This window comes from Pelophylax lessonae, assembly GCF_965119305.1.
Source record: "Pelophylax lessonae genome assembly, chromosome: 5".
Taxonomy (NCBI): Eukaryota; Metazoa; Chordata; class Amphibia; order Anura; family Ranidae; genus Pelophylax; species Pelophylax lessonae.
The window spans coordinates 199,996,777-200,021,957 of NC_138772.1; the positions used below are offsets into that span (position 1 = coordinate 199,996,777).

The window sequence follows — 25,181 nt, forward strand, 5'->3', positions numbered from 1 at the left end:
TCCACTAACACCAACAATAGGGCCTAATTCCTCCCACTGACACCAATGAAGGTGCACTATTTCTCCCAATAATACCAATTGTGGGGCACTTTTCCTCCTCTTACTGACCACAGGCGCTATGTAATATTTTTTACTCCTATTAACCACCAAGCCTGAGACATTGGAGAAGATTTACTAGAACTGTATCTGCTCACTTGCCTTTCATATCTTGCTACTTAGGCTATTCCAAAGGCTGGGACCTGGAAGTTAACATGTACTTTCACAGCATTTTGTGTAAAGACCAGACATTTCTTAGGCTCTGCACTTTAAAGATGGCCTACTGCTACATTTGGCAATGCAGGCGCTAAACTATTATCTGTGTCATTTCCACAAATAGACTTGTATGCAATTGTAGCACCCTCCTAGGTAGGTGCTAGGAAAACCATAAGGGAGGTCCTGTCTGATTATCAGGGGGGCCTAATTGTTCAGTCAGGCTGTCATGTGTTTCCAGGGTGTCTGTTGTGTTGGGGAGTCTCCCCACTGTGTCCAATGAGGGATTCCTATTGGACAGTGGAGGAAGTCAAACCAATAGCACACCAGGGCTTGTATCTATCCCAGAGGGCAGAATCTGCCGCAAAGCAACCTGGGATAGGGTATAAGCCTGAGGGGAGCACATGACGCAGCGTCTTTGGCGGAAAGCAGAGTCCCAGGAGGGGGGTGATGGCTGTCTCTCCTCTTGTCAGCATGAGGAAGGGTCCTGGGCAGTCGGCCTAGGGGACAGAAGGTTGAGCTGAGCTGCAGAGAGGGATCCAGTGTGCTGTGAACCGAGTGGAGCTGCTGGGCAGAGGTTTCCAGGAAAGCAGTGTCGTGAGTACTGTAAACTGCCCAGGGGTCTGCCTAGGAGAGGGGACCACTCCAGAAGGTCAGAGGGATCTGGGAGCCAGCTAACCAGTAGAGAAGGCTTAGAAAAGGGGGTGCCAGAGTCTAAGCCCTGAAGATAAGTGTGTGAAAGAGGGTGGCGGTGCGGGCCCTGAAGCGTACAAGTGTTCAGCAGTGCAGCAGTGATAAAGTAGCTAGCTCAGCAAGGAGTGCCTAAGGGAGCTTCAAAAGGACTTGAGTCACAAGGAGGTGATCAGAAGTCAGTTCAGTGTTAACAGGCAGAAGGCCAGCGTTAACCAGCGTTAACCGGCATTGACCGGCATCAAGCCAGCATCAAGTCAGCGCCAACAGGCATTCTTCAGTTGTCCCCTGTAAATTGTGTATAGTTGAGTCAAAGGAGTATCCCACTCATCCCTTCTCCTATCCAAGTTCTCAATAAATATAAAAAACCCAAAGATACTGGACTGGTCATTGTCTCAGTGCTCACACTTGGAGAAACATGCACAAAGGTACTTTTGTTGCACCCGGTGACCCAGGTGGACCCATATCCAGCAAAACGGCTGGGAATCCTGCTACACAATGAAATGACCTGTATCTCTTTTCAAGAAAAAAGGACAAAAAAATAGCTGAAAAGAACTTCTTTCATCTAAACTTAAATTATTGGTAACATGTTAAAACCTTCCCCTTTCTGATTAGCTCTAGCAGGGCTTACATGAGTTACTTTGCTAGTGAAGATCAGATAGAGTAATAGAGCTTAGTTAGTTTTATAATATTGTAGCTTATGCCAAAGATTTAGAATAGGGCTAAGAATCTGTGGAAGATTACATTATAGGTTAAGGTACCATAGATATGAGATGTTCGTCCCCTCGCTTGAATGGTCTCCCTATCCAAGGGCATAAGCAGACTTCAAGCAGGCACACCATGGCTGACTAGTCTGGGGAAAAATAGAAATTGGCCATGTAAATGTTTTGGACAATCATCATTGTTTTATCCAGAGATAAGGATGAACCATAATTTTGCAACCTTTTTTGGCATAAACATGTAGAAATTTTGCATTATTATGCAAAGATGCCTAAAAAATATTCTGGTGGTGCTTTCATGGCCACCATGTTCTTATGTTTATGAGCAGTTATCTAGTATTGTAAACTGTTTTATAGTCTCTTGCTTCCTGATTTATAATGCTTTACCTGTTTATTACAATGATCATAAACTGACACTTTTATCTCTCTAAATCTAAAACAGACTTTAATATTGCAAAATGTGTCTTGCTTTATCAAGCTGACGTTGTCTTACCATACTAATCACCATGATAATTAGAGTTACATAAAAATGTTTTGCTTTTCTTTTTTTTTCTTGTTCAATATTGTAATTTGGATGACAAGGCATGAGCAATCCACTCTAGCAACAGATGTTCCGATTTTATATGAGTTTATTATGTTAATCAAAACACAATATATTGGTGATTGGAATACATAGTGCCTTAGTAACAGCAATGATTTGCATTTCTTGGGCAAGGGGAGCTGTAAAATGAATGTAGTTAACAGATCTATGTTCATATTTTCATTCAGACCTGAAGACTGGGATGCTCGGTATGATTCCAACTGCAACGGCATTTCGGTGTGTATAATTTAATCTCCCGATGAAACTTACATCAGAAGTAAAGTATTTCGTAAGACAGTCAGAAGTTATTTTATTTGTTCAAAGTATTTTATTATTATTATTAACATACAATAGATACAACAGAAGTGTACAAAAGGACACAGCAAAAAATGCAGAGAGCATTGAGTCCAAATATAGAGTGGCTAAGTAGAACCAAGGGTATAAAGAGAATCATCAGGCGAGAATGTAAAATTGATAAGTATAATAAAAAATGATTAAGTGCAAGTCAATGGGATTACAATAATGGAAACAACATGCCCACATCCATCCTCTAGGTCACCCCTAATGGGTTCAAACTGTGACCCACAGAAGTTATTTTTCATGCAGTTGTCAAATAAACCTAGATATACAAGACATTTTTTAAAACCTTTAGTAATTCGTTTTGTTGTGTTTTTCTTTTTTTTACTTTTTTGTTATGTTTTATGTCTCTATAATAATATTTTATGTTCAAATTAGTGATCGACCGATATAGTTTTTTTACCGCCAATACCGATATTTTGGTCATCGGATATCGGTATCAGCCGATATCTGCCAATATTTTCGGACATTAAAAATGTATTTATTTTTTTTAATGTCTACAGGTACTGTGGTGGAGGTATCTGGGGCCTAAAAGACCCCAAACCCCTCCTCTGCACTTAAAGCATTCAAAATGCCAAGTTTGGCTGTTTTGAATGCTGTAAGATTTTGAATTCAGCGCCACCAGTACCCGGAAATTATGCCATGACATGACATCACTTCCGGGTACTCGGCGGCGCCGAATTCAAAGAAATGGAGACTCAGTGAGACGGCGGCAGTAGGAGACCCAGGCAAGCCGGGGAAGGCGGCGGGAGGAGGGGGATGTCCCCTCCCGCTCCTTGGAATGACAGCCGTCCGGCTTCTCAGCCGCATCGGTTGTCATTCCAAGACAGCCGACCATCAGCTATGGACACTAGTACCGGGGTGATGCTTCTAGCTCCAGGCATCACCCCGGTACAAGGCACTTTCCTGAAATATTGACAATATCGGTAAATCAAAAGCCAATTTCCGATATATCGGGGAAAGTCCATATCTGCCCTCGATATATCGGCTTTGCTGATAATTAAGGATGATCGAACTTTTGAAAAGTTTGGTTCGGCCAGAACATCCGAACTTACCGAAAGTTCGGCCCGGATTTCAGAACCCCATTGAAATCAATGGGACCCGAACTTCGGTAATCAAAAAACACAATTTTTAAGCCCTAAAACCCAATAAATGCCCCTAAAAAGTGCCTAGGGTTCTGGGTCATGCCCCATTAACTATTAATCACACAAAAAAAGTTCTTAAAAATTGTCATTTTTGATAAAAAAAAGCCAATTATTGAAAACATTTAAAAAAAAAAAGAGAGAGAGATTTTTTTATTTTGACTTTGGATTTAGTATCTGGGGGGTCTAAAAGGTGTGCATGTGAAGTTTCAGCTCTGTAGCATGTCCAGAACCAGAAAAAAAAAAGATAATTTTTTCAGTAGAACAGGGATGTGGGTCGGGAGCCTCCTTTAACTTTAACACCTATATGATCTTTTTTTCTGGTTCTGGACATGCTACAGAGCTGAAACTTCACAGGTACACCTTTTAGACCCCCCAGACACAAAATCACACAAAAAAAGTTCTTAAAAATTGTCATTTTTGATAAAAAAAGCCAATTATTGAAAAATTAAAAAAAAAAAAAAAAAGAGATTTTTTGATTTTTGGATTTAGTATCTGGGGGGTCTAAAAGGTGTGCATGTGAAGTTTCAGCTCTGTAGCATGTCCAGAACCAGAAAAAAAAAGATCGTTTGTATTAGAAAACTTTCTGACAGGGGGTTAGCTTCTCTGCTGTAACACCTTGCCGGTTTAATAGAAGGCATTTTTTTGGGATCTTTGCAGTCAGGAAAAACATCTGAACTTGTGTATAGTGGTACTGTGCACAAGTTCTGATGTTTTGCCTGCCTCCAAAAACCCCCAAAAAATGCCAGCAAAAACACACCTGGGCATTTTTTTTTTTTTTGAGGCTAGCGTTTTTTTGGCATTTTTTGGGGTTCTTTTGAGGCAGGCAAAACATCTGAACATGTGTATAGGGGGTATATATAGACATATATGTCTGAATATATACCCCTAGACATATATAGGTGTGATAGTAGCAGAAATATATTACTGTAAATGATTTCATTAGCGCAAGCATTTATTTCTGCTACTATCATACCTATATATGTCTAGGGGTATATTTTCAGACATATATGTCTATATATACCCCCTATACACATGTTCAGATGTCATGTCTGACATCAAACATGTCCTCAAAAAAGCACTGGCAGTGGCAGCCCCTGCAGCATAAAAAATGCTTGGCTGGTGAGAAGCCATATTCCAGTTACGAAGCTATTCAGAGAAATGATCATTTCTCTATAGCGGTCACCCTGCTATGGAGGGGTTTTGTCACCCTGCCATAGCAGTCACTGCCAGTTAACCCTACACTACACTACGGTCCCCTGACACTTAACACTTTCCCTACAGAAACAAATTTTTTGAAGCTAACTAAAGTGTAAAGGAGCACTCTAACTACACTAGATATCCCTTTCCTGACACTAATAAATGATAAATGACACTTTTAAAGTAAAATTAACAGAACTGCTTCCACTCTCTTCCATGTCCAGTATAACAATGCTAGGAATATGGCGGGGGCGATCTTATATACTGGGGGGCGTATTCACTAATGATTGGTCTAGGGACCCCCTAGTCACTCCAATCACATTCCTAGCATTCTCCTGCCCCCTCAATTGGTTTTTGCTAATGGTTCTGGTCCAATCACAGGCTTTTAAAGCCCATTTCCTGAAGCATTGCATTTTGGTCGGTTCTGGTTGCCGAATTCCGAACTTTTTGGGCAAAAAGTTCTAAATTCGGCCGAACCTCGAACACCTAATGTTCGGGCCGAACCGATGGTGGACCCGAACCGTTCGATCATCCCTACTGATAATCAGTCAATCCCTAGTTCAAATATATAGTTACAATAGGGGCAATCCTCATAGCCTTAATCTCTATACCCTTTCCAGTTCTACAACATTTTTATGAACTGGCACACAAAGTTGAACTATGCCTTATGAGGTCTTACTATTGCTTTATACAGGGGCACGATAATTTTTCTCCCCCTGTTTCCAAAGTCTAGGACTCTTTTTTAATATAAGAAAATATCTTTCTTGCTCTAAAACCTGCTGATAAGCACTAAATGCTGTTATAAAGTCTATGATCTTCTAGGACACCCAGATCATTCTCCATCTTTGGCCCACCCAGGTGTGCTCCACCTCAATTGTATTATAGACGCATGTTTTTAGTCCCCAAGTGCATGCCTTTACAATTATCAACAATAAACCATATTGGTCATGTAGTTGTCTATTCAAACAGGTCTGCTTGTAAGGCCTCATTTACACAGGTGCTGAGGCTTGTACACCATGGCCTGAGAGTGCAGATGAGTGGCCCCAAATGCAGACAGTGTGCCAAATTAGGATCTGTGTCCATGCAGTTGTTGCATCCATATGGACATATGTGGACTGCCTGTGATAGCTTCAGCCGCACAAACAATTGGTCAGTTCAAGGTGTATGGGCCTCAACTACTGTATGAGTTAAGGCTGAAGCTGGATACACACTATCATTTATTTATGTTAATGAAAAAAAACAAAACTGTCAGCTCTGGTCGGAGACACTGTACTAACCATGAGAGGTTAGTGCAGCATTCTCCCCCCCACCCCCCCACATCCCCCTGAGCTGTTGTGTTCTGACAGCCCCCCAACAGAACACTCGGGAGTCGGTCGCATACTAGTCTTCCAGCATGCATGTCCGACAAAAGCCAGCAGGATGGCCGGCTTCTGTCAGACAAACGGGCATACACACGGGCAGAATGTCAGCCATTTTTTTTTTCTAACTCTCCCGACATTCTGCCTGTGTGTATGGGGCTTTAGTCAATAACATCTTCCAGGGACTTTAAGCAAAAAATACTTGCAGATTAATGCAACAATAATAACTCAAAATTGTAAATGAAAATACTCTAATATTATTATAAGCAAAGATTCAGTGGAACGCTGGTAAAATGTATATCTTTTCACCTTTTCTCTAAAGGGCTTTGATCCAGAAGATGGAGTCCCATATGAGAAAAAATTCTGTGAAGGTATTAATTATGCATTCATTTGTTAGTTTGTTATCTTACTATGTTATATGGTGCATACAGATGGGCACATTCACAAATTGTGCTTATTATTAGAGTTAGTATTCATCACCTATATATGCTATCATAACACATTTATATATATTTTTTTAAGCAGCACAACTTTTTAGGTACTTTTGAGGCAAATTTGGTACTTTTGGGGCAAGTTTGGAACAAGTTAATTTGCCAAATTATGCATAATACAGATCCGGCTTCAATACCTACTACTATTTAAGTATCAGCCCCTGACTGTGGCAATTACATTTTTTTTTTTAACATGGGTATCCATTACAGTGACTGCCCAACCTGTTAGAAAGAATCTTCTGTTTCCAAGTAGTCAACCAAAAGTAGTTACTACAGCTTATCAGAAACTTCAAAAATACAATGATGTTGATTTACTAAAGGCAAATCGACTGTGCACTTTTTTTGTAAGTGCAGTTGCACTCTGCAAGTGAAGTTGCTCCAGAGCTTAGTAAATGAGATAAAGCTTCACTCTACAAAGAATACCCAATCACGTGCAAGGAAAATGTAAAGAACCAAGCATTTTTGCTTGCACATGATTGGATGATGGAAGTGAGCAGAGCTCTCTCTCATATTCTAAGCACTGGATCAACTGCACTTGCAGAGTGCAACTGCACTTTCAAAGGTGCACAGTCTATTTGCCTTTAGTAAATTAACCCCAAATGTGTTATGACAGTCTGGCTGGTTATCTATTTGCTCAAAAACATGGCCATACAAATTATGCTGTTCTTGCCTATTGGTAACCTATTGTTAATGGGCAGGCTGAATGTACCAAGTTGATCAATCGATCAACTTGGGTACAACCAGCCTGTCAGATTCTCTTGCGATTATCGCTAGTGGTTGCTATAGGCACTAGTGCTAATCACTGTCTTCTTCCAGCAGGGATGGCTTCCCCCGCCCCCTCCCCTCACCAGGAGAAGACAACTACTGATGCCCCTGTCAACACTGTCTGTGTTGATGGGAGAATCATGTGAATTTCTTTCCTGCAACCCGTGGTTGCAGGAAAGAAATTTGCACCATGTATGGCCTGCCTAAGCAGAATGTGGGAGAATTCTAATGAGTATCTGCGTACACCTCCATTCAGTTATTTATCATGTAGGCATTACTCTGCACACTACACAGTTACACTATTTCTTAATGGTTCAGCTTTCCTGCTTCCTAGGTCTCCTCCCTGCTAACTGAACAGCTGTGATGATGCCAATTAATTTTCTAATGAACAGACTAGAGACATAGCAGTGGCATAAGATGCTGCAAAACATAACCATGAAACGTGAATTCACATTGTAACAGATGTGTGTACACCCAATATTAGTTGAAAAGATACTGTATTCCTTTAGCAGATTACAACAGAACCGTAAACGCATATATTTAAACTGCATGTTTAGCTGTTTACCGAGAGTTCTCATCTCATAAAATTTGAAAACTAAACATTGCTTACTACTTAGTGGTCAAATCCCACTTCCAGTTTTAACTGCCATCCAATGCCTGTGGCTAACCTAAATTAGTCAAATGTTAGAAGAATCAATAAATACTTCATTAAATTACCAAAACTAGCCTTTGATTGTTCATTGTTTGAATCACAAGTGATTTAGCTACCAATACACGAACAGTCTACATACACAGATCCAGAGGTATGGTGTTTTATTTCTGAATATTTTTAGTATGAAAACCAACCAGGTCAACGATAAAGTTGCACATTGAAGCAACAGGCAATCATATAACCGGTAAACACCTCAAACAGGTAATACAAACAACTTTAAATTAGTTGGGAATGTCCAAATATGTTTGAAAAAATGTGAAGGCCATGGTTAACAAGGGTTCCAACAATGGTAAAAGTTTTGCACCTTCTTCAGTTAGGCTTGGTGTCTACTCACCCCAAAATAAATAAAAAGATCATCATATAGAGGTTAAAATATATTAGCACACTTTCAGCATGTCTTGACACAAAGCCCAACTGAAGAAGGTTCAAAACTTTTACCATGGTTGGAACCGTTGTTAACCATGGCCCCATTTTTTCATACATATTTGGACATTCTCAACTAATTTAAAGTTGTTTGTATTACCTGTTTGAAGTGTTTACCGGTTATATGATTTGGTAATATAAAATGGAGGTAGAATTCTGGGAGGTGAGGCAAGTCAAAACTTAGAGTCTATGTCAATAGCTGGTGTATTTCTTACTGGTAAGGTGATATTCGAACACAAGTTCAAAAGTTATGAAAAACATCCCTTGGTGTTGTAGAGCAACAGTAATATTGGACTGAGCGGCTAATTCTAAGTTTAGGCATTTTGTAGGGGGTATAGTAAATATAGTGGATGGATAAATTAAACCTGTGCTTCAAAGAAAATTGAATCACATTCATTGTATAGAAAATAGTACTTATTGCGAGCAAAAACACCTACTAATCTACCAAAATGCTACCAGTAAAGCATAAAGAAAAAAAAGGACATTTACACATCCCATTTTAGCTATGTTTATATATTGCTATGAAAGGTTAACAGAAAAAAAAAACTTCAGTGCATTGACAAATGATTTTATCAGTGCCATCTATAACCCTGTATGTTTCAACCGTCACTTTGCATTTCTCCAGTTAATATTAGAGGAAGTAGGGACTATAATTTTGGAGGATGATATGTCAGAAAGAGGAAGCCCTGAGTTTGCCTTGAGGTTTTTTTTTTCAGAGAGATAATATAAGGCCTCGTTCACACCATGGTGCACAGACATCAGTTTTCCTGCACGCGTTCTACAAGGGCACAACAAAAACAATGGTTCTCTATGTGCACTGTTCATATCACAACGTGCAGATTTTTTCTGCGCAGGAATTTGCAACATGTATGCAGTTTTCTGCTCAGGTAAAACCTTAAATTACATCAACATTGGTTTGAATAGGGCACATAACTGACGTGCATGAAAACTGATGTTAACGTGCATGAAAACTGATGTATACTGATGTGAAACTGATGTCTCTGCAAGTGAAATCTGTGCAGTTTTCCCATCAGTTTTCATGCACGTATTTGTGTGAACGAGCCCTAACACTTGTAGAATAAGATTTCTCTGTACAAGGTACTGTAAAAAAAAATACCGTATTTTCTGGCGTATAAGACGACTTTTGAACCTCAAACAAAATCCCCCAAAAATGGGGGGGTCGTCTTATACGCCGAGTATGAAAGTAGTAGGTAATTAAGTGAGTGTAATCTAGGTACCGTAAGTAATGTAAATGTATTTTCTTATATCTGAATTACCGGTAGATGTATAATCTTCTCCCGCTGGCTGTGCGGGAATCCTGTACTGGTATGCTGTACCATAGCTTCGGCTATGTAGTATACCACGCTGAGCCAATCACTGTGAGCGAAGTATTCTATTATTGAATGCAAAGCTCGCTTGGATTGGGCTTTGCATTCAATAATAGAATACATCGCTCACAGTGATTGGCTCAGCGCGGTATACTGTATGTAGTTGAAGCTACGGCACATACGGTACACCGGTACAGGATTCCCCCACAGCCAGTGCCTTGAGAGATGATACATCTACCGGTAATGCTTAGTACTTACAATATCTTGGAGATTTATAAGAGAATACATGCAGATGAATAGGACACTGAAAGCCAGGGCTTTCATAGATTATGGTACACTTACTTAATTACCTTTGGGATTTTTATACTTACAATACCTTGGAGATTTTTAAGAGAATATATTTACGGTACCTTTCAGATGAATAGGGCACAGACAGCCAGCGCTTTCATTGATTACACATACTAAACAAGCAAAAAATTGAGGGAGCAAACCCTCAACATGTATATCTAAGGCACTGTATATCTAAAGCTGGTGCAGCTATGGACCAAGCGACATGTATATTAAAAAAGAATAGCGCACACATGCAAAAGAAATGACTATCAAATATGGAGACAATCCATAAATAAAAATGGGGATTTAGTCCCACCATATGGCCATATCGTGCTCAAGCCCACCACTGCGTCAAAGTACCCCATTATCAGTGGGTCCTACACTATCCATAAAAAAGGGGTGAATCCAGCCTCTCTAACCCTTGGAGACAACACTCCTTGCTGGGAAGGTGTGCTAATGCACTACAAAGAACTCCTCCTATATCTACTTGATAGTGGACACTGATAGAGTACAGGTGTGTGTGGGGGGTGGGGTGCTCAACCCCAGAAGTCTGGTCAGACTGAATACATAATAAACAAGCAAAAAATTGGGGGAGCAAACCCTGAACATGTACAGTGCCTTGCGAAAGTATTCGGCCCCATTGAACTTTGCGGCCTTTTGCCACATTTCAGGCTTCAAACATAAAGATATAAAACTGAAATTTTTTTGTGAAGAATCAACAACAAGTGGGACACAATCATCAAGTGGAACGAAATTTATTGGATATTTCAAACTTTGTTAACAAATAAAAAACTGAAAAATTGGGCGTGCAAAATTATTCAGCCCCTTTACTTTCAGTGCAGCAAACGCTCTCCAGAAGTTCAGTGAGGATCTCTGAATGATCCAATGTTGACCTAAATGACTAATGATGATAAATAGAATCCACCTGTGTGTAATCAAGCCTCCGTATAAATGCACCTGCACTGTGAAAGTCTCAGAGGTCCGTTTAAAGTGCAGAGAGCATCATGAAGAACTAGGAACACACCAGGCAGGTCCGAGATACTGTTATGGAGAAGTTTAAAGCCGGATTTGGATACAAAAAGATTTCCCAAGCTTTAAACATCCCAAGGAGCACTGTGCAAGCGATAATATTGAAATGGAAGGAGTATTAGACCACTGCAAATCTACGAAAACCTGGCCGTTCCTCTAAACTTTCAGGTCATACAAGGAGAAGACTGATCAGAGATGCAGCAAAGAGGCCCATGATCACTCTGGATGAACTGCAGAGATCTACAGTTGAGGTGGGAGACTCTGTCCATAGGACAACAATCAGTCGTATACTGCACAAATCTGGCCTTTATGGAAGAGTGGCAAGAAGAAAGCCATTTCTTAAAGATATCCATAAAAAGTGTCATTTAAAGTTTGCCACAAGCCACCTGGGAGACACACCAAACATGTGGAAGAAGGTGCTCTGGTCAGATGAAACCAAAATCAAACTTTTTGGCAACAATGCAAAACGTTATGTTTGGCGTAAAAGCAACACAGCTCATCACCTTGAACACACCATCCCCACTGTCAAACATGGTGGTGGCAGCATCATGGTTTGGGCCTGCTTTTCTTCAGCAGGGACAGGGAAGATGGTTAAAATTGATGGGAAGATGGATGGAGCCAAATACAGGACCATTCTGGAAGAAAACCTGATGGAGTCTGCAAAAGACCTGAGACTGAGACGGAGATTTGTCTTCCAACACGACAATGATCCAAAACATAAAGCAAAATCTACAATGGAATGGTTCACAAATAAACATATCCAGGTGTTAGAATGGCCAAGTCAAACTCCAGACCTGAATCCAATCAAGAATCGGTGGGAAGAACTGAAAACTGCTGTTCACAAATGCTCTACATCCAAACTCACTGAGCTCGAGCTGTTTTGCAAGGAGGAATGGACAAAAATTTCAGTCTCTTGATGTGCAAAACTGATAGAGACATACCCCAAGTGACTTACAGCTGTAATCGCAGCAAAAGGTGGCGCTACAAAGTATTAACTTAAGGGGGCTGAATAATTTTGCACGCCCAATTTTTCATTTTTTCATTTGTTAAAAAAGTTTGAAATGTCCAAAAAATTTCGTTCCACTTCATGATTGTGTCCCACTTGTTGTTGATTCTTCACAAAAAATTACAGATTTATATCTTTATGTTTGAAGCCTGAAATGTGGCAAAAGGTCGCAAAGTTCAAGGGGGCCGAATACTTTCGCAAGGCACTGTATATCTAAAGCCGGTGCAGCTATGGACCAAGCGACATGTATATTAAAAAAGAATAGCGCACACATGCAAAAGAAATGACTATCAAATATGGAGACAATCCATAAATAAAAATGGGCATTCCATTGTATCTTTACATGTGATACATGCGGCTTAAACCTACGGGGACCCGGAGACCAGGGTAAAGCTTAAAGGAGCAACACCCATTTAGGGAAAAGGAGCTGCAAACCATTCCATATAAGATCCAGAAGATAGTACACAGGGACCCAGGAGTTCACCTGCTGTCTAAAGGCTCGATACATCTTCAAGGGGAAGGGGATGTGGTGAGTGTAATACCATAGGGGGAGATTTGAGCACCGCTGTAGAATACGGCAAGAGCACAGAAGGCACGAAGCACCTTATATAAGCACTGAATACTACTGTTGGATATAGATGCCATTGGACTGATTTCTCAGCGGGGACTATTTTCACTTGGCACTTTATGTACATTTACTTTTTGGCACATTCAAAATATTGCACAATATTGGTTTCTCTTCATGGTACCACCTTAATTGAACAGAAGCAATTTATTTAATTTGTATTATTTAATCTTTCATTTATCACACACTTTATCACTAATAAGTATCTACAATAATCATTTTTAGGTGGAAATAATACCACTGAGCACTGATCCTTTATCACTGATCATTTTTTCACACTGTAATTTTTTAGGCATTGTTGTTTTTTAAGCATTGGTGTATTTATTTCATAATTTTATGAGCATTTATCTGCATTGTTTACACGCATATTTCTGTGAGCGAATATTTTCATTGTTTGCACACATATTGATGTTTACATACACCAAAGGGGATGGAGGACACCCACAGAGGTACGCTCTTAGAGAGTAGCGCCATTGCCCTTACCCATTTCCCTTTTGTGATTCAGATGTGTTTGTTGTTCCAAAAATTGCACACTCAGATGGATGTGGAACTGGTTACAGGTCCACAGGATTCCTTAAACCCTTTTCCCTGGGAAGGATGGCCACTTACTTGCACTACACATTGATGCACAAGTATGCTTCCTTGCAGGAACACACTTTTGGAGGCACTAGGGTGTCAAAAAGACTTTTTACTATTAGCCTCTGACATCAGTGCTTTGGTAGGATGGATCTTATTTAATATACAAATACATTGATAGATTGTGTTTTTAAAAAAAGGGTAAACTTCAAAGGTTTTCACTCTCGAAGTTTCAGCACTATGGTGCCCAACTCCAGCACTGTGGAAAGTTCTGGCCAATACTTATACAATCACCAGATACTTCTCTAGTGTCTAATTTTTGAGTTTGTTGGCAGTTCACTATAATTATTATATGCTAATTGTCTGGGAAATGCCAACAAATATATGACATTCACCAGCAAATGTTTTTTAAATATCTACATTTTAAAATGAATTTGCCACCATCCCCTGAAAGCTCACAAAATCCAGAAAAATTATCCATTTCAACAAATGAAATTTATTAAAATGATTATCAGTGGGTGAGCAGCAGTATTTTTTTTTTTACAATTGTTTAATCAGTCATTTTCAGCTGACCAATCTTTGTTTCTGACCATCAGAACTTTGAACAGTAGCATATAACTTTTAGGGATCAATTGTCCTAGGCTTTAAACGGCTGTCTATAATGATAAAATTTTCTTTAAAAATAACCATCTACAGAAAATGATTTTCCAATAAACTGAAAATCATTTCAACTCATATCCCCCAGTTCTGTTGGTTTTCAGTGATTGCTTTGTATCGAGAATGTTGCAAGTGCTGATTACTTGAATCCTCATTATACCTTCATTAAAAAAGTATTACATATTTTAAAATAACAGCACATTGCTGGCCAGCAAAAATGCTTAGAGACAAGATATAAATTAGAAAAATGTTGTGGAGGTGGGGAATTAATGACAAAATATGTATATGCATAAAGATTCAGCTTAATTAAAGACAGGACATTGTGCTCTGCATAGTCTCTATGTGATTTGTCTTATGTTTTTTTTTTTTCTAGGTACAGATGCAATGGGTATTGTAGTATTAGGAGACTCGGCATCAGCCCACTTCCACATCCCTCCTGAGTGGGTTACTCCTGCTCAGTTTTCTAAGGTAAGCAAACACCTTTTTTTGAATATCTCTTTAACTATGGGGTTTATTTACTAATAATGGAGAGTGCAAGATCTGATGCAGCTGTGCATGATAGCCAATCAGCTTCTAACTTCAGCTTGTTCAATAAGGCTTTTTTTTAAAGGTAACTTTTATTGTGCATATACTGTATAAAGAAATGTGTATTGATCTGGTTACAGAATAAGGCCCCTTTCACACATGCTGTCCGTTTGTCCATTTTTTATCTATCTGTTGATGGGTGAAAAAGGGACATCAATGCATCTCTGTAGAAAAACGGATGTAAATGGATGATCGTCCATTTACATCAGTATACATCCGCATCCGTCTTCATCCGTTTTTTTAACTGATCAAAGCTCTATTTTTCTTCCGTTAAAAAAACGGATTGGAGGAAAAACGAATGTAAACTGACAAAAGGTCAGTTTTTCATATGGTAGTGGATGTAAAAAAACTGATGAAAAACGGATGACCACTGATGAAAAACGGATGACCAGTGATGAAAAGCTGACGAATACTGCATCCATTTTGACATGACTGAACTGATGAAATGAATGGTCCCCATGTGTGAAAGGGGCCTAAGGCCCCTTTCACACATGGGGACCGTTCAGATCCGTTTGTCAGTTTTTCAGGCGGATCTGAACGGATGCTCCATGCATCTCTATGGGGCAGCGGATGTCAGCGGAGATATGTCTGATGACATCCGATCCTGTCCGTCAAATCCGGACGGATGGAAACCCTATTTTCCATTCGTCTGGCAGATCGGATCTGATGAGAATGGACAGGCGGTCCGTTCTCATCCGATTCCCACATAGAGGACAGCGGGGATCTGACAGCTCTGTCTCCGCACAAAGAGCGGAGACAGAGCTGCCATCCGCCTGCTCAGCGGGGATCGGCGGATCGATCCCCGCTGAGAAAAACGGAGTCCGTCGACGGAATGCACAGGTCTGAAGGGGGCCTTAAGAACATCACTCACATATCACCATACATCATATGTATAATGTCCATTCTCTATACGTGGATCATGAAGTAAAGAACCAAACATATCATTTAAAATCTCCTACCAGCGTGTAATGAGTATCAACAGCAAAAACTTGTAAACAAGTATAACATTCGAAAAAATTAAAAAAAAATTAGAGTTTCAGCAAAGAATTGTCATTTTTAAGCATTATTCTAAGTGCTTGGTGGTATAGTACAGTCAGAATTAACCCTCAGGTCCCATATCATATGAAATTTATGAGGGCATCCTCTAGCTTCATAAGTTAATTTGTAAATCGGGAGTGCTTGATTAACAAGAGTAAGCCATTAGGCTATAGTCTGTGGAGCTAAAGACTTCCAATGCATAGTTATAGTTTTTTTGGCGTAAAAAAAGCTAGACGTAAAAAGAGTTGAGAGTTTTTGGAGAGGGACTCATCATAAATATAGCCCTGAAGGCACCTTAACCTCCCTGGCGGTATGATTGTTTCCGATTTTAGGTGCTGTCTGAAAGCGGTACAATTATTTTGCTAATAATTCTTAAGGACGAGCAGCCCAAACCAACTATTTACATATGATTTTTTTTTACTGTGCGTTCTTCTTTATAACATCTCGGGTATGATAGTTTGAAGCACAAAATCATAAATTATAATATAATAACTATAAATAAGTTAAAGTATATATATATATATATATATATATATATTATATATATATATGTGTGTGTACATATATATATAGCTATACGTATATATATATATATATATATATATACACGTATGTATATATATATATATACACGTGTGTATATATATATATATATATATATATATATATATATATATATATATATATATATATATATATAGTATATATATAAAATACAGTAAAACTGCAGGAATGGGCACTGGGGTGCAAACTAATGTCAATTTATTTTATTTTGTAATGTAATCCAATAGGATTACAATATATCAGTGTGTTTATGTGTTTTACTTTTCAAATTTGCTGCCGGTTCCACCCCCCCTGCGAGCGTCACTTCGCAGGAGACGGAAGCCGGGGCTCACAAGCATCGGGTGGAAGATCCGGCCACGTTATGCTGCAGTGACACATCGCGGGATCCCGGGGACAAGGTAGGTACCCTCTACCAGGATCCAGCGATGTTCCCTGGCGGTACCCCGAGTGTGAATCGGGGTTACCGCTAATGGCACTGAAATTCCACCCCGAGCCACACTCGGGAATACCGCCAGGGAGGTTAAATCATTACAGTTCAATTAAGCTTTGACAATAAAACCTGGAAGCTGATTGGTTTCTATGCAGAGCTGCACCAGATTTTGCATGTTTCAGTTTTAGTAAGTTCCCCTCTATGTTTGTAACTTTTTATAGTAATATCAGCTTACATGTATTGTAAAACATAAGGAATTATTATAATTTAGGAATATTTATACTAATGGTCCACTTAGAGTAAGGTCTAAGGAATGTTGGCTAGAAACCTAACTCATGAGATGAAACAATAACAGAGCAGTCAGCCATATTATTTAGCACATTTATGCATCAGCAGGCAGCCTCTCATCATTATCACATATTTTCACTGCCTTGAGCACATTGTACACACAGGGAAAGATCTTCACTCTCCAGTGACCCCTGTTTGCTCATTGAGAGTTTTCAACCAATTACAGTATGTTCCAAATCCAGATTATTTCTGGTCACGTTGCAGGATGAAGAGGAAGCCCTATAGAGCTAGTTTAACCTCTTGAGCTGTGGAAGATTTTACTCCCTTCATGACCAGGCTATTTTTTTTTTTCAGTTTAGCTCTATGCTAATTTAACTGGCATTTGCGCGGTCATGCAATGCTGTACGCAAACAAAATTTTTATAATTTTTTTCACACAAATAGAGCTTTCTTTTGGTGGTATTTGTATTTGTGATATAAGCGAAAAAAGACCAAAAATTTTGAAAAAAAAAAAACAATATTTTCTTCTTTCTGCTTAAAAACATATCCAATATAAGCAAAAAAGACCGGAAATTTTGAAGAAAAAAAAACAATATTTTCTACTTTCTGCTTCAAAACATATCCATTAAAAACAATTTAAAAAATTAAAATGTCTTCATAAACTTTGGCCAAAATGCATTCTGCTACATGTCTTTGATAACAAAAAAAAATCACAATAAATTTATATTTATTAGTTTGCGTGAAAGTTATAGTGCCTACAAACAATGGTGTATATATACTGGAATCCTTTTTTTTTTTTATGCTACTAATGGCAGTGATCAGTAACTTATAACAGGACTGTGATATTGCGGCGGTCAATCTGACACTAAGGGGAACTAACTTACAGCTACTGACATCACCAGTGACAATAATACAGTGCTAATAATATTATACACTCTCACTGTACGATACTGGCTGGGAAGGGATTAAAATCTAGGGCAGTGGTTCTCAACACCGGTCCTCAGGACCCACTAACAGGCCAGATTTTAAGTATCACCTTGGGGAGATGCAGACTAGAATACTGCAATCACTGAGCAGCAAAATATATCCCCTGTGATGTATTTCAGTTATCTTGCAAACCTGGCCTGTTAGTGGGTCCCGAGGCTCAGAGTTGAGAACCACTGATCTAGGGCGATCAAGTAGATAAACGTGTGCCTAAAACTGTGTAATATGTGTAAAATGTGCTGCTTTTTCTACTAGATCTCTAAGTGTATCATCCCTGCTTTGTCAACACATATCTCTGGGCTATGATTGTTCATACCTGATCAGTGATCAGGTCCCAGACATAAATCATTGGCTTAAACTTGCTGACAAGCTCCCGCTGTATACAAAGACAAAAACCAGAGAAAATTCCCAGCTCAACTCACCAACCAGTCTGCTTACCAACTGAATTAAGCTGTTAAACAGTATGCATTAAAAACAGGGGTTTAGTTAGCACACATTTGCAAATACATGTATAAGCTGCAAGGCCCCTTCATGGCACCCTGTATTACTTGCAGTCCTAACCCTTCTAAATTTATGAGAGTCTCCCCAGTGGGAGCACATGCATTCTCATAGATAGATAAGGGGCAGGTGGGCCTTGAGGTAGCCCAGTCCTCCCTAATAGCGCAGAGCCACCCTGGACACTCAGCACATAGCACAATGGCAGCAAAGTGTACACTCACAGTGAGTGTTGGCTGGGCCCGCACATGCACACACCCTAAACCTGGAAACAGGCAGTGGCATATGGGTACATCACTGTGCCTGTGCGGGCCGCCCATCCACATTACATTGCTTCCATTTTGATAAATTCATCTCAATGTGCGCTGGACTGGCCAACTATAGGCTGTACTCCGAGTTTTAAACAAAGTGCCTACTCTTTTGCCTACTTTTTATAACTCGGAGCACAGCCTATAGTTGGCCAGCCCAGCACACATTGAGGTGAATTTATCAAAATGGAAGCAGACATAATCTGGGGCAGCTGTGCAATCAGTGTGTATCTTTCATTTTCAAAGCTTAACTGAACAAGTGGAAGATAGAAACTGATTGCTTGCTATGCACAGTTGCTCCAGTTTCTGAATCACTTTACTGGTATGTTTCAACAGAAAGTTTGCTTTCCTTCAGTATATCAATTCCACCCTGCACTAAAAAATGTCAGTTGGAAGCTAATTTATGGCAGGGTGGTTCTTGTTTCAGACATGTTTTCAAATGCCTGGTGGCAAAAATTCATAAGAACTAGTATAGAAAGTTTTTCTAAACTTTTCTGTAAAATACAAAAGGGTGAAATGTTATTGGTTGCAAACAGCAAAATTCTACAGATTTTGTAAAGTAGGCTATTAATGGTATGAAGGAATACCCCTAATCAAGTAATCATACAGCCAAAAGTTTGGGAATGCCTAACCTACACACATATGTGAGCTTGTTGGATTTGTTGGATATCCGATTCCAAGACAACTGGCATTAATATGGGGTGTCCTCTCCCCATCAGCTATTACAGCCTCCACTCCTCCAGGCTTTCACATTATTTTGAAGTGTGTCTGTGGGAATTTGTGCCTTTTCACTCAAAGAGCATTTGTGTAGTAGGTTTTCCATGCATTGGGCCTGATGTGGGTCTGCCATGGTTACCGGTAACACCCTCAGCCCATTTAAGCTGCATACCCAAGTGTGAGATTGGAGACAATGACCATTCTGGCATCTTTGGTTTGTTTTGTTTATTTGATAATGGGGATGGGAGAAGGGAATGAGTGGGATACTCCTCTGGCTCAACTAGGTACAAATGGGACACTTGACGCCGGCTGGATGCCGACCAACGCTTGCTGGCGCTTGAAAAAACACTGACTTGCTGAACTGTACTTGAACTTGACTTCTGACACTCTGATCAGTTCAAAAGTCCTGGACTGTACTTAGACTTGACTTCTGACACTCTGGGTAGCTCAAAAGTCCTGCATACAGCTCCCTCCAGTCCTTCCTGACTGAGGTAGTTCCTATAACTGCTTGCGCTGCTGCAACTCTCAACACTGTACACTGCACGCTGTAAACTTTAACACTTCAGGGCCCAACCGCTGGCACCCCCTTTACACTTTAGGGTCCTCTCACTAGGCACCCCCTCTACACTTCAGGGTCCTCTCACTGGGCACCCTCTCTACTCTTCAGGGTCCTCTCACTGGGCACCCTCTCTACACTTCAGGGTCCTCTCACTAGGCACCCTCTCTACACTTCAGGGTCCTCTCATTAGGCACCCCCTCTACACTTCAGGGTCCTCTCACTAGGCACCCTCTGTACACTTCAGGGTCCACACACTGGCACCCTCTCTGCTTCTCTTCAGGGTCAACACTGGCACCCCCTTTACTTTTGCTCCTGCACCGGCTAGCTAGCTCCTGGATCCCCACGACCTTCACCGGAGTGGTCCCCTCTCTCTCTAGGCAGACCCCCAGGGGGGGCAGTTTGCAGTATTCATGAACTGGGAAAGCTTTCCTTAAACTGGACCCTCTCCGCTGGTCCTCGGCACACTGGATCCTCTCTGCAGCTCAGCTCAGCCCTTGGTCACCTCAGGCAAGCCACCTGGGACACCCGATCCTGCTGACAGGAGGAAAGACAGCCGTACTCTCCCTCCCGGGACTCTGCTTCCTGCCAAAGATGCTGCGTCATGCATTCCCCTCAAACTTATACCCAATCCCAGAATCTGCCTTTCTGGGGTAGATACATGCCTGGGTGCACCATTGGCTGGGATTCCTCCACTGTCCAATGAGAACCCTCTCATGTAGCACAGTGGGGAGACTCCCCAGTCTCAACAGCTACACCTGGGAGACATGACAGCCCAGCTAAAAATCATGGCCCCTCTGTTAAGCAGCCAGGGCCCACTATACTTTACCTAGCACCTACTTTGTAGGGTGCTACATTTGTGAAGTCAGGTATTGATGTTGAAAGAGAGGACCTGGCTCAAAAATCACGTGCTATTCATCCCAAAGGTGTTTTGTAAGGTTGAGTTCAGGGCTCTTTGCAGCCCACTGAAGCTCTGCTACACCAACCTTGTCAAACCATTTTTCTATGGACCTGGCTTTGTTCACAGTGGCACAGTCATGCTGAAAAGGGGCCTTTTCCAAAATATTGAACAAAGTTGAAAATGCATGAACAGTACTCCTCAATGGAAACATCTGAACTCAATAATTTTAAGGGCTGATTACATGCTTTTGGCACAGCTAGGTGTGGTGGCCATTTGTTCACAAACTTCTATACATGCATTGAAGCTAAACTCCGGGCAGAAAAATATGTACCAAAAGCCACAAAGGATATAAAACCACTTTACCTGTACCGAATGGCTTTACAAAACCTGATATCACCCTGGTAAAGTAGTAGTGACATCATTATTGTGCAGGAGAAAAGCTGTGGGAGGGGCCCAACAGGCTCCACCCACTACAGGCTGCTTGCAGAAACTACAGAAGGGGGGCGGAGACAAGACCAGTCACCCTGCACGAGAGAATAGCAGTGACTGGTCTTTAATACAGGAAGCTCCTGCACAGCTGCAAACTTTCAAACTGGATTACTGCACAGATCTGGAAGAAATACACAAAGCACACCAAAAGGCAAGGAAGAATGTATTGTATTTAGACTATATTTATTTCACCTTTCACTCTATTACTCATTATAAGATTGATAATTCTGCCTGCCAGACAGCACAGCCATGTCTCGCTCTCCCTGAGACCTATCTGCACATTATACTAAAGAACAACCTAGCAAGCTCCCAGTGATAACAGGATAGCACTATGTGGTATAGTCAAGCCTGGTTAGCTTACAGTGCTGCCCCTTGCCAGTCTGAGCCATGATGTGCAGAAATAAAGAAGGCTGATAAGATTCAGGTGCTTTGACTACTGTACAAAAATATTCATGTCATTTTTTTCAATAATTTCATACCTACATTTTTTTTTGTACCTTCAGATTTACAGCTATTTTAAAACATAAAATAAACGTCTTCTTACAAGGCAAGCAATTAACACTGTGCCTGTTCCGTCAAGTTTCAGTTGGTTGAAAAGAGAAGCTTGCTTAAAGGCCTTCTGCTTTCATTACTTCATAGAGGGGTTGTATGCTAGCACCCCCACTGCTCAGTGTTTTCTTCTTCCAGCTTCTTCGTCACTACAGGACATAGGGGCCTAAGGAAGAAACCACAACACACAGCAGGGGATTAGGCATTCAACACACTCAGCCACACAGAAAGTATTTGCTTGCTTTAAAAGGAGAACTTTATTTTCTTTTTTTAAATATAGCAGCAAAATCACTTTAAAATGTACAAAACTGTGCAAAAATCTGGTGCAGCTGACTGTGCATGGTAGCCAATCAGCTTCTAGCAGCCCCTTTCACACAGACGTTTTTCAGGTGGACCTGATCTGACCCTCTATTCACCCCTATGGAGCAGCGGATGTCAGCGGTGACATGTCCGCTGACACCCGCCACTATCCGATCTGGTTGGCCATATCCAGACGGGCTCTTTCACAGGGGCAGACTCTGCCTAGGGATCCACCTACTCAACGGCAGATCTGTCTGCTGATCCTTGCTGTGTCTAGGAGAAGCAGAGTTGTCACCCTAAGACAGGAATTATGTTAGGATTACCCCATCACCTTTCCTTATCCCCACAACATTGTGGGAAGAGGGGGACAGCTGGGTATAAGTAGAGGAAGTGATCAACTCAAGTTTTCTTGCACTTATCGAGTTATACCAAAACACTTTCAGTGGTATATTTAACAAACCAAAAGGTTTTACAAACACTTTAAATGTAAAACTCACTTCAAAATCAGTTTATATCATTTAAAAGATAGAACATAGAAAAATTCCCCCTAGGGTATGGGACTATGTGGACGACCAACCATCCAAACACAAAAATTTTATATTTTCAATAAAAGAATATATTTTATTATACAGACATTCTAACAGAGCCGTGTTGTTCTATTTTTAACTATTTACTATATGTCCATGTCCAGTTGGTTGGCCAATGTACACACTTTTAGAATGCCTGTATAATAAAATGTATTCTTTCATTGAAAATAAAAAAATGTTGTGTTTGGATGGTTGGTCCCCCACATAGTCCCATACCCTAGGGGGAATTTTTCTATGTTCTACCATTGGGGACGATGGCTACCTAGGTACTGTATGATGTGGTAATTATCTTATCATTTAAAAGATAATTTCATTATACCTAAAAAAGTAGAAAGCTTATACCAAAAAAAAATCATAGTAGTTATATTTGTTTAAATTAAACCCATGGCAACAACCTGCTGTATTGACAGTAAGGTCTTATCCACGCTGGGTGATTTTGACACTGTTGTTAGTAGAGTCTGATGGTTTTTTTTCTAAATGCCCCTCCATGTATGTTAGCCTATGTGTCCATGCACACATAGGTGTTTAGGAGAGTTTAGAGGCAGAAAAAAAAAACTCTGCCAGGGCATCCAAGAGCAGCAGTGTTTTGGCAGAAAAAACACTTGACGCACCTGAACGTGCGCTAACGCTTGGCACATTTAGTCCATGAGTGTTAATTCATTTTAATGGCCAGAATAAATGATTATTTTGGCCAATGAGATGAATTAATGCTCAAGCGCTTGCCATGCCTAAAATCGTCAAGTTTTTTTGTCTGCTAAAACACTGCTGTCAGGAACAAAGGCGTCTAAGAGAGATGGCCAAACGTTCAGTGTGCATGAGGTCTAAATATTTGAAGCTGAATTTCAAATATAGATATAATGCAAGTTTGTATATTCCATACCTGGTTCATCACTGCGGAAGCGGAAAATCAGTGTAGTAGCCTCAGCTACTTCAGTGATCCTCACTATCTTCCAGCTGCCCTGCTGAGCAGCTGCCCTGCTGCATAATAAACAGCAATCAGAGAACGTCTTGAATTTTCCTCAATGAATGCAATTTGTTCTCAGATTGGATAAGGTGGAAAGGCAAAGCATTGATGTCATGATCTCCACCTTCCATCAGAGAACACTTTGTATTAATTGAGAAAAATACAAGGCCTTCTCTAAATGGTGCCCATACCGTGTGAGCCACCCCCTGTGTTCACTATGCATCAGGGCGCCTGCTTGGCACAGGACCCGGAAGATAGCAAGGATCACTGTAGTAGTTGAGGTTACTAAAGGGATTCTCTGCTTCCACAAAGATCAGCCAGGTATAGAATACACATCGTTTTTACCATAAAAATAAAGCGATTTATGCTTTGTATGCAAAGTAAAACAAAGGGAGTAAATGTCCACATGACCGAATATCTTTGTGACTTAATCTGCTATGTGCATCTCTAGCATACTTTATGATCTACAGCAATGAGAATGCTTCCACCCACATGCAGTGAGACAAAATTCTAAGCAGAGAAACATGACCATCTAAAAAAGATCAAAGGTCAAAATACCCTCGTTTGTGATTAGCAATCTCCTCCAGGAACCAAGGATCAGCCCAGCATTCCCTTCACATGGAGCATTCCAGAGTAGGTGGAATATAGCCAAATAAAATGAATTCCAAACAGCGTAAAAAAAAATCCCCATAGCATTAAACTATATTAAAAACTCATCCTTTATTTTAAAATCGCACTTAAACTGAAAAAGAGCATTAAAGAGAGCTGTATTTGACATAAAAACATGAGATTTCCAAATTAAAGATGGCCGCCAAGAGGCGCGCATGGGCGGTGACGTGTTTCCAACCTCTGCCCGACCAGTTTTATCAAAGGTGACGTCATCAGCTGCTGCTATTTATACCAAAGCATAGAGTGAGGATCCTTGCCAACTTAAATCTCATTGCAGAGAAGGAAGAAGAAGAGATCAAGGCAGACTTATGCAAAAATGGAAAATAAAGCAAATCTTCCAGCCAAGTCTGTTCATCACCATGACAACAAACACACCGGCTATTACCGTATAATGCCCCATATTGGTCAAATTGAAGATTTACCCTGAAAACCTTGGAAGACTGCTAATCACAAACAAGTGTGTTTTGACCTATTTTTTTTTAGATGGTCTTTAGAATTTTGTCTCACTGCATGTAGGTGGA

At 40.4% G+C, this 25,181-nt stretch overlaps 1 protein-coding gene across 1 annotated transcript in view; it reads left to right on the forward strand.

The window, feature by feature from the left end:
- Positions 1 to 25,181, forward strand: part of AOAH (acyloxyacyl hydrolase) — a 209,397-nt gene that overhangs the window by 138,227 nt on the left and 45,989 nt on the right. Inside the window, exons 9-11 of the mRNA XM_082259508.1 lie at positions 2,427 to 2,475; positions 6,618 to 6,666; positions 14,611 to 14,705. Of these exons, the coding sequence (XP_082115634.1) occupies positions 2,427 to 2,475; positions 6,618 to 6,666; positions 14,611 to 14,705 (193 nt within the window). The remainder of the gene's footprint in view (positions 1 to 2,426; positions 2,476 to 6,617; positions 6,667 to 14,610; positions 14,706 to 25,181) is intronic.